Source organism: Mytilus trossulus, chromosome 5, assembly GCF_036588685.1.
Source record: "Mytilus trossulus isolate FHL-02 chromosome 5, PNRI_Mtr1.1.1.hap1, whole genome shotgun sequence".
Taxonomy (NCBI): domain Eukaryota; kingdom Metazoa; phylum Mollusca; class Bivalvia; order Mytilida; family Mytilidae; genus Mytilus; species Mytilus trossulus.
The window spans coordinates 68,594,376-68,604,852 of NC_086377.1; the positions used below are offsets into that span (position 1 = coordinate 68,594,376).

A 10,477-nucleotide genomic window follows, 5' to 3' on the forward strand; every position below is an offset into this window, starting at 1 on the left:
GGTGGTACCTATAGAACGTTTAATAGTATAGTCGCATTAACATCCTCTCTTATGATTATTCCATTTGTATAGATATATATTGTTTAAATTTTGTTCTGTTCAGTCTTTGTGTGGTAAAACGTATTCAACTTATATTTTGTCCCATTTGGATCATTTGGTCAGAAGAACAGAAAAAAAAACGCCAAAGAGGATCTATTACACAAAAAACGAAAACTCCATCTCATTGACAAATCTCTTCATGAATAAAAGTGCAACTGATATTTTTCTATCTAGTTCTCGTTTTGTTTATATAGATTAGACCGTTGGTTTTCCCGTTTGAATGGTTTTACACTAGTAATTTTGGGGCCCTTTATAGCTTGTTGTTCGGTGAGAGCCAAGGCTCCGTGTTGAAGGCCGTACTTTAACCTATAATGGTTTAATTTTTAAATTGTTATTTGGATGGAGAGTTGTCTCATTGACACTCACACCACATCTTCCTATATCTACACACGGTTAAAAAACTTTAAAATACTTTTAAATGAATAAAATAACATTAACCTAATGTCAGTTGCACATTTTAACATGCTATGCTGAATAATACTACAGAAAATTTAATCCGGTATAAATTTCAGTCTTATTTTTCACCTGTCGTTCAACCCAAACTCTAATTGAAAACCCCTTTGTTCTTGAATACCTTTGATCTCATCTATCCAACTTTTTTTTTACCTTTACAACTTAAAATTTTAAAAAGTAGGATAAATGAGAATGAACCTATATATCTTTATGTTTAGTTTGTCTGTTTTGTAATCATCAAATAGGTTCTCCAATATTAGGAGAAATAAAGATAATAGCTTAAAACAGATATACTAAAGCTCATTCCCCTCCCCTACCTTAATATTCTCTTGTCTTCTGCACAAACAAAACCACAAGTTATTCCTACAGACCCTAGATTATCTAATGATTAAGAATTTTAAAGCATGGTTTGCCATATTCATAGATACCATTCTGATGTAGAATGCTCACCTTTTTATCATGACTTTGTAAGTAAAGAGGAAATTCATATTGTTTTGACGGAAAGTGGTAGATAATACATACCAAAGAAGAAGAAGTGGCATTATACCAACAGCGGAAAATTGTGGTGTATTGACAAGAACTTATGAAGTATGTGAGGTTCATTTCAAGCATCTTCTTTCCCTTAATTTGAAAAGAAGTCGAAGAAGGCTGTACTTGCTCCCCAGGTTTATAAGCTCACATTCTGATATAGACCACAGTATTGATCAGGATATCCATGCTAAAAGTAAAAGGAAGAGAGTAGATAGGACCTTATCCATTGATCATATCAGAGTGATCCAAGACAAGTATGGAATTGTTCTTGCTGTCAACACTTGTAAGTTTGACGTTATAAATTAGTGCCTAGTGCTTGAACAATATTATAGTGTTATTAACTGGCTGTTTCTGTATTGGCACTGGTATAGATTCAAGGTTTGCTGTATTGGCCTCGAGACCCGTATTGGCCCTGATCGAAGAGCAATATTAAATCTTGATTAATATCGACAGTGGAATGTTTTTATGCTGATTTATCCGTATTAGGGCTTATTTGCTCATATCATTTAATAAATATCTATACATGTATTTTTGCTATCCGACCATGCAAAGGTCACTTTCAACTGTACCTTAATCCTTATATATTTTGGCAATTATCGATTGGAACTGTAATTATTCAGGGTGCATTCATCATGTTCATATTGCAACCTAATTGAAATATTACATTGTGTAAAATGGGGCCAAAGGGGCCAAAAATCACACTTTTACATGCTAGGAATTTACATGTTCCATCCAACAAATGCCTGTGTCTAGTAAACTTTTGTGTCCACATTTGCTCTACATATTTTTCTTTCTTTCAGGAAACACAGATGAGTAGTCAAAATAACAGTCAGAGTAGTCAAAGAACCGTTCATCAGATAGAAAGTTTGGAGAAATTAAATTCATTTCTACTTTGTCATGTTTGTGAGGGATTAGATACAATATCTATGCCAACAAGTCTATGGGCCTCGTATTCGAGGAAAACACAGTTGAGTTATATGAAAAAAATAAGTGCATGCATCAGGCCTCAGGGCAATTGTAATGACTATTTTTGAAGAGGATGTAGACATAATCTTGCAACAGTTAGCATCACATGATTCCGGTAATTATGAAAGCAGTTCCACCAATACAAATGAAACTGATACAGAACTGTTAAGATCACTAGCAGATTCTTATTCAAAGGCAGAGTCATGGCAAATAAGAAGACAGGTTTTGTCTGTCATTTCGGTACAATTAAATTATAATGAGACAGAACAATGGTTAACAATCACGTAATTTTACAAGTCGGATCCGCATAAACGTTAGCGGTGGTTACGCGTGCGTTTTATTTTCAATGAGACGCTTGTATCTAATGTAAACTATGGCGGCGGCAAAATACCGTCTGTGGACCGTCCCGAAATTGAAGGCAGAACTGAGTATTAAGGGTGCAGTAATCACAGGCAGAAAGGCAGATCTGATTGATAGGTATATGATGACTTAAATCATGTCAAATGCACAATATTTTATGGGATACTAACGACTTTAAAGTCTGCCTAAGTACAGTGAGTATGTGGAAAAAACGTCATAACTTACAAACGTAATAGTCAATTTTTAGTTGTTGTATACATTTCATATAAAGTATATTTTTTTGGTATTCCATGTTAGATTTTGATGAACTTGGCACCAAAAGAAGCGGAAATGTCTGAAGTATAATTTTGTTTAATTGGAATTGATATTTTGTCAATCGTTTTTCTTTTTTTTTTGGTCTTAAAAGGGGTACTTTTTTTAACAATTTGATTAAGTTGAAATATAGAACAATCTTATCACATGCACTTATTTCTATCAGTTGGAAGGTCTACTTTCCATGTTCTTATATTATTAAATAACATGGATAGAAAGTGAAAGAATCAAGGGCCTGTGAAACTTATAAACAAAACAATAACATGCAAAAAAAATCCTTGTTTTTATACTGTATGATACAGTATCAATATAATAAAATATTTTAAAATTAGCAACAAAAGTTTACCCAAATAAAAAAAATCCTTTCAAATGTCCTAATTATTACATAGAAATAAATTGTTTTAATTTTGAATTCACACACTAATAATTATGCTTATAGACTGGTTGCATATGACAGAAATCACAACTTCAAACCACCCCTCATAGAAATTCCAGAAGCTACAGACATAGAATGGCCAAAACATGGATATAAGCAGCTTATAGCAGATCACAGATTGGTATTTTCTAAAGTAACCAGAGAGCAAATTGATGGCTATTTTTTATTTAGATTAGCAGGTTAGTATCTCCATGGTGGTAAAGTATTTTAAAGTGAAAGTTACCAAACAAACATATTGCATTTGCCAATCATGTCTCATAATGTAAATAAATTAAAAGTGTTTAAACAAAGTACATAATGATAGATTTTGATTTAGTCGAACTATATAAAATACCATTTTGAAAATAAAGTGGCGTCCATATTAAAACAATTCTGTAATTGTCACCAGTAAATGTTCATTTAAAAATCCTAAAATCATTTATATATTATTTATATATGTTGTTATTTTTACAGGTGATAAGCAGGTGAATGGCGACATAAAGGCATTGGAGAAAGGCAGAGATTTGCTACAAGCGAAAAAAATCTTAGCTTGTTCTGTACTTATCCTTGTTGATGGTATTTTCCTAAGTGGTATTGTTGGGGCAGCCATGAAAAAACAGGTTTGCATCATTAACAGTTTTGTCCCATCCTTATAACATTTATATAACGTGTGTTATAACTTAAATGTGGAATATTCTATTTGAGAAAATAATACAAAAAAAAGAAGATGTGGTATGATTTCCAATGAGACAACTATCCACAAAAGACCAAAATTACACAGACATTAACAACTATAGGTCACCGTACATCCTTCAACAATAAGCAAAGCCCATACTGCATAGTCAGCTATAAAAGTATCCCATAAGACAATGTAAAACAATTCAAATGAGAAAACTGGCAGCCTTGTTTATATAAAAAAATGATTGAAAAACAAACGACAACCACTGAATTACAGACTTGGGTCAGGCATATACATAAAAAATGTGGTTAGGTTAAAAATTTTGGCAGGATCCCATCCCTCCCCTAACCTGAAACAGTGGTATAACAGTACAACATAAGAACGAACCATAAAAATCAGATGAAAAAGGCTTAACTCAAACCATGTCTAAGATGAAATAAGTGTTATTGATTTTTGCTTCATGTTTTCCAATTTTCATGATTATACTCTGTAATACTTTTTCAATAACCATTATTGTATCTCTTTCAGTTTATTTTTATTGAGTGAATGCTCTGCCAAACCAATATATGCTCAAATAAAATCATCTGATTTGTTTTTAAAATTAAGCTTCACTTATTTTTTTTATTTGCAGGTAACTTACAACTATCACATCAAACTTGACAAATCTGGCAGCCCAGTTAATTCTAAGTGTGAATGTCCAGCAGGAAAGGGTCCCAACGCCACCTGCAAGCATGTAGCTGCAGTGCTGTTAATGGCTGATGTTTTTTCTAATACTGGAGAAATTTCAATTCAGAAGTCATGTACAGAAGGTCTACAAACTTTTCAACAACCAAAGACATATTACAATGGTAACTTCTGTTAACTGACTGTCCTGTAAAAGCCATTTATTTCAACCAAAGAATTGAGAGAATAAACAAGTTTCATTTCTTTATATCTTATGTCCCACCGTAAATCAACAGTACAAGAAGTTTTACGTCATTATTGTTCTAAAAAGTTAAACATATATATGGAAACATGTCAAGGTTCAGAAAAAATATCTCCGCCATGCCTCTGACTAGAGTTTTTGTCTCTTGTTTTCGTTCATTTTTAATTATTTAATATTTTAGGTGCTCCAGTGAAAATTGAAAAATTGGCTAAAAGAAAACCAACTGAAATATTAGAAGACCCAAGACCACAGAAATACAGAAATATGGAAGGGTTTACAGACCATGTCAGAAACACCATGAATAATTTCTGCTCTCAATCTTCTCAAGACCTTACACTGAGATATATTTTTCCTGCAGCTGATATACAGGTACAATGGAAGTTAAGGTTAACAAGAAAAACTTGAAAAATATTTTAATTTTAAATAGAATTAACAAATTTAAGGTAATACAAAGAATAAAATTTACAATAAACAACATTAACAACTTATACACTCACATAGTCATATATATTAATAAACCTATTTGAATCATACACATGATAAAGACAAAAAGTTTGCATGTTCTTGATTTTTGGAAAATTTACTTTGCCTTTCTATTTTTAAACATGACACTGTTCTTGTAAATTCAAGTAACTGGTATTAAATAATCCAAAAAACTATATATCAAGTAAAGAAAGCAAGTAGCCTTGAGTTTTCATATTGTCAAATTCACTGTAATACAATGTATGTAGTATATCGATATAAATTTTGTTAGTCAAAGGTAGATAACTCCATGTTTAAAAAATAATTCAAATCATGTGCATTGTAGTTTGATTTTATATGCACATGGCTTCTTTAATATAGTTTTGAATTTGTATTTCAGACTGCCCAGCTTGATCATGCCTACCTGCCATTACCATTTGCTGAATATTGGGTCGATAGAGCTTTACTGGTAAGATGAAAGATTCATCAATTTATATGTAAATCATTGCCAATACAAGGAAACTCCAAAATATCTGGTCATGTACAATAAATATTAATGTATAAAAACCCTTAAATATTTTTACGCTAAAGTTTAACAGTTCATAAGCACTAAATAAGATATATTCAGCTATCATATAGCATATAGGGTACCACTAACCATAAAATTTACTGATCATTGTTGTACTCTAAATAATTCAGTTTTTATTCACTTAATTTTCAAAACAGAATAGTCACTTTTATAAACATGTTTGACTGTGTATTCAGTACCTAGGTCCAAAATACTTGTATTTCAATAAAAAAAACATCTTATGATTGGATAAATGTTTCTATTTCTGAATAAAATAAAAAGGATTGCTTGAATTCATGAAATATCCTATAAACTATATAAAATATCTTTATATATAAAAAATAATCAATTATGTTATCTTATAAATCTTATCTTACATGTCTTTTTTATATATATATATATCTTATAAACTATATGAGATATCATATACATAGTTTATAAGATATCTTATATAATGTCTAATATATCTTATATAGTGTATATTAAAGATATATTACATAGTTTATAGGATATCTTATGTAGTTTATAATATCTTAATATAGTTTATAAGATATATCTCATATATTATTTTTATGAGATATCTTATGAACTATATGAGATATATCTTATAAACTATATGAGATATATCTTATAAACTATATTAGAAATCTTTTAAGATCTTTTAACTATATAAAAATTAAAAAAAACTGCTTTCTTCATTTACAGGCTGGAAATTTCTTAACGTCAATTTTTTATACTGATTTCACTACTATTTTAGGTTACAGAACAACAGGCAAAATTGGCTGAAAAGGAGTCAAGAGGACAATCCAGCAATAAGAAATGGTTTTATTTAAGACAGTGGAGGATTACAGCATCTAGATTTGGAGAAATTTCAAAAATTACCACAAGGAGAAATATACAAAAATTATGTGAATCATTGTGTTCCCAAAAGTTCTTAAAGGTGAAGTCTGTATTGCATGGTAAAATGTATGAGCAGAAGGCAATAACACAGTTTGAAAAAAAGTTTCAAATGAAATGTCAACCATGTGGACTGTTTATATCTGCTGACAAACCATTTCTTGGAGCTTCCCCGGATGCTTTAATTGGAGATGATTGTGTTGTGAAGGTGAAGTGTCCATATACAGGACGAGATGAGAGCATCGTTCCAGGTGTTAATTTTTCTTTCTTGGAATATGACAAAGATAACAATATAACATTAAAAAAATCATCAAACTATTATGACCAAATTCAGGGTCAACTATTTTTATCAAATAGAGAACATTGTTATTTTATTGTGTACACATTCAAAGACCTCTTTGTTGAGAAAATTGGAATTAATCATGACTACTGTGTTGGTTGTCTGTTGCCAAAGTTGGAATTGTTTTACTCCAAACACTTTAGGCCATATATTGCCTCAATACTATAAAAAAAATAATAAAATTATTGAGACTTTATATTTTTTAATTTGTTATCTCCCTTCTGATTTATAATCAATTGAAGCCCCCCCTCTTTTTATGGATAATTCTCAATTCATGACATCCCCCCTCTTTTCCTCCAATAATGCTGAACTTGATAAAAAAATAATTAAACATACTCAAAGAAATAAGAGCATTAGGTACCGAAAATGTCATACATGTATTTATCACACGCCAAAATTAGTTAAAAAGTTTAATTACATTTTTTGTAATTAGTGGATACATCTCAGGAGTATACATGTACTTTAGAACTATGAAAATATGGCCAATTTTACTATCTTTGGTTAAATTACAATATAAATATAAAAATGGGACCCTTTGAAAATCTAGGCAAATTTATCAACAATTGCATTTTTGAAATTTGTCAATGCAAAACAAACAAATACAATTCTGTTACTTAATGACAGTTTGGTGTTTGGAAGTTCGGACTTAAGAATTTTAAAACGTTTGGCTAATCCTATAACACGTTCTATATGGATACGCTTGGATGCAACACGTCTATCCCTCACAATTTCTTCTGGCTCTAGTTGTGATTTTCCTTTCAGCATTGTAGGCGTATTAACATACACATCGTTGTTTGCAAAGAGGTCTTGAACCATTATGCCTCGATCCGCCATTATACTATCCCCAGATTCAAACCTGGTATTATCTAAAAGACTTGAGTCTTCAATAATCTGCCTGTCACTGGTAGATCCCCCATAGCAGTCTGAAATATAGGATATAGCACCTCTTGGGGTACACCCGACCATAGTTTTCACAGTATTTTTGTGCTTGTAGGATGACCAAGTCACACTCTGAATGTTAACGTCTTGAGATTTCTGGATAGGAATCTCGGTAGCATCAAGAATAACTCTCGTCCTTGGAAATTTTCTATGAAAATCTACTGGCATATGCTTATCAACAATGTCTCTTGATGGCCAAATATTTAATTCATTCAATTGAAAATAAAGGAAGTTAATCCAGGTATTAAAAATCCTAGCAATGGTTGAAACAGATAAATCAAATAGCAAGGATAACTCTACATCTTCTTTGGCACATCTAAGTTTAATCAATGTTATAAAAAGCTGATCCGATGGATGAAGGGTTGAACATTTATATTTGAGCTCATATGCAGCAGGACCTAGTGCATGGAATAAGAACATAAAATGTTCATAAGATTTAAAACCTGTATAAAATGAAACTGCCTTTGGATTGTCCATAAACCTCTCAATCGAATACCGACCAAGTAACTCGCATTGGATCTGCATGTCCTTGGGTACATGTACGTCAGGCTCTGAAGGTAAGGAAATATCAGTACTATTTGATGTTGACTCAATTTCAACCTCTTGTTGTACTCCTTGGTTAAGAGCTGTGTCCACACTCATGGCTTTTCTAGATTGCATTCTTAAAGCTCTAGGGCTTACAATATTTATTTTGGGACGAAAGCTAAACACTGATGGTACTGCATCTACCTTTAGTCTACTTCGATCACCTGGAAACAAAGCATGAAACTGATTTTAAAAATATTGCACACATGTGCTTGGAAACCATTTTTTTTTTATTTTGGCAATATAACTACCATGTACATGTACATTGTACATGTATTCTGCATTATTTTTGTTTACCGTATATTGCAGTGGGGATAGCACTATACATGTATTACTTTACATACATTTATAAATAATAAGACTTATTAAGATTTTATTTAATTGGGTTAAACAAGAAATCTTTGTTCCACATCCAATCACACTCTGACATTGAGTAAGTTTATCTATGGCAAAAACCAAGTCTCCATGTTGCAGGTGTGACCTATAATTGGTGGTACATGTATTTACAAATTAAGTAACTTTGTTGTGTGAGTCAAGGCTCAAAGCTGAAGCTGTAATTTGACTATCATGCATAATTGCTTATTTTTATAATTTATGTATTCAATGTAGAGTTGGTTGGCAATTTCTTAGGTTTAAATCATTTCAATTTGTGCCTTATGAAACCTGAAGTGGATACTTTCATGTAATAAAACAACTCATTGATAACAAACAGCTCATTTTAAATTATGAGCCACTGACATTTTTTACATACATTTGTAACTCTCATTAACATCAATTTATGGAGTTGACAGTTAATTTATTTTTTATTTATCTGAAATTATTTTAATCCCAATTTTCCATTGATTTTTAAATACAGTACATGTATGATCATATTATTATTAAAAAGATAAGGATATTATTCTATCATTAAATAATGCTGTACTCACATTCTCTTTACTTGCACAGTCTTCCTAAAAAAGGAAAACAAAACCACAAAGCAACACAAAAATTCATGCTAAAACAATATTTTTTTTTCAGAAACAATATGTCAGTCAGCTGTGATAATGATTGTGCCCAATACATGATCTTTGAACATTAATTTACAGGTGTTAAGAAATACTATTCATAAAAAAAATTACACATTATAGTGATAGAAAAGGTAAAACACAGGCTTGAACAGTTGATGTAACTTTTGATATCAATACAAAGCTACTTAAAAAAAAAAATTTATACCTTCCACCCCCTAAAAACACTTTCTGGTCACTAAAAATCCAACTACTGACATTATAATGCATGCCGATAATTTTAAGAGTAATAGAATGCAAATAAACTACCTGTAGATCATACAAAATTTACCTAATAATGTCTCCTTGTAATCATTTACTGTAAAATGTTGATGACAAACAATGTCGTGCTTTCCCGGTTTCCATAGACCTTTGGTGGGGTCGGATCTTTTTAGGGCAACCCTCCACTTAAGACACTGCTCAGGATTTGAAGGGAATTTGTGACCACCACTCACAGAACATCCTGGGACACAACATCTTGTTGGCATCTTGTTTTACGTCAGAACGTTAGAGACCGCCATACATTTACATTAGTTACAAGCGTCTAACTGATAAAAAAAACGCTCAGGTAACCACCGCTAATTTTCCGGCTGAAATCGGTGATTGTTAACCATTAATACCAGGCCTTTCAGAGTACAGATATTATGCAGCTAAGAAACATTCTAGCAAAGAAGGATGTGACATGCCACCCAAGAATAGAGAAGATACTCGAAATAGAATGGATCATGCAAAACTAGATTCCTTCCTGGACTTTATAACATCTTCTCATGTTATCCCTTTTGGAGAGAGAAAATTAAAGCTACAAGATGGTAAAAAAATCGAGACTCCCAATATAATCAGATGTATGGGGCCAGCAGCAATATTTGATCAATATAAACAGTACTGCAAAGAAAATGATTTCCA

At 31.6% G+C, this 10,477-nt stretch overlaps 2 protein-coding genes across 2 annotated transcripts; one reads left to right on the forward strand and one right to left on the reverse strand.

Moving 5' to 3' along the window:
- The first annotated feature begins 2,321 nt into the window (after positions 1 to 2,321).
- LOC134718242 (uncharacterized) lies at positions 2,322 to 7,175 on the forward strand. The gene is made up of 7 exons (XM_063580737.1): positions 2,322 to 2,526; positions 3,161 to 3,336; positions 3,611 to 3,756; positions 4,447 to 4,663; positions 4,922 to 5,109; positions 5,603 to 5,671; positions 6,528 to 7,175. The coding sequence occupies exons 1-7, from the start codon at positions 2,423 to 2,425 to the stop codon at positions 7,173 to 7,175; spliced, it is 1,548 nt and encodes a 515-aa protein (XP_063436807.1). The 5' UTR covers positions 2,322 to 2,422.
- A 301-nt stretch (positions 7,176 to 7,476) lies between these two features.
- Positions 7,477 to 10,124, reverse strand: LOC134719837 (uncharacterized). The gene is made up of 2 exons (XM_063582784.1): positions 9,867 to 10,124; positions 7,477 to 8,695 (listed from the first exon to the last, which is right to left on the reverse strand). Exons 1-2 carry the CDS (start codon positions 10,060 to 10,062, stop codon positions 7,551 to 7,553), a joined length of 1,341 nt encoding a protein of 446 aa, XP_063438854.1. The 5' UTR covers positions 10,063 to 10,124; the 3' UTR covers positions 7,477 to 7,550.
- Positions 10,125 to 10,477: the final 353 nt, after the last annotated feature.

Coding starts and splice junctions, on each gene's coding strand:
- LOC134718242 (XM_063580737.1), top strand. CDS start 2,423: ATGGCGGCGGCAAAATACCGTCTGTGGACCGTCCCGAAATTGAAGGCA. Junction 4,664..4,921: donor ACCAAAGACATATTACAATG/GTAACTTCTGTT, acceptor TTAATATTTTAG/GTGCTCCAGTGAAAATTGAA. Junction 5,672..6,527: donor GGGTCGATAGAGCTTTACTG/GTAAGATGAAAG, acceptor CTACTATTTTAG/GTTACAGAACAACAGGCAAA.
- LOC134719837 (XM_063582784.1), bottom strand. CDS start 10,062: ATGCCAACAAGATGTTGTGTCCCAGGATGTTCTGTGAGTGGTGGTCAC. Junction 8,696..9,866: donor TTACAAGGAGACATTATTAG/GTAAATTTTGTA, acceptor CTTTGTTTCCAG/GTGATCGAAGTAGACTAAAG.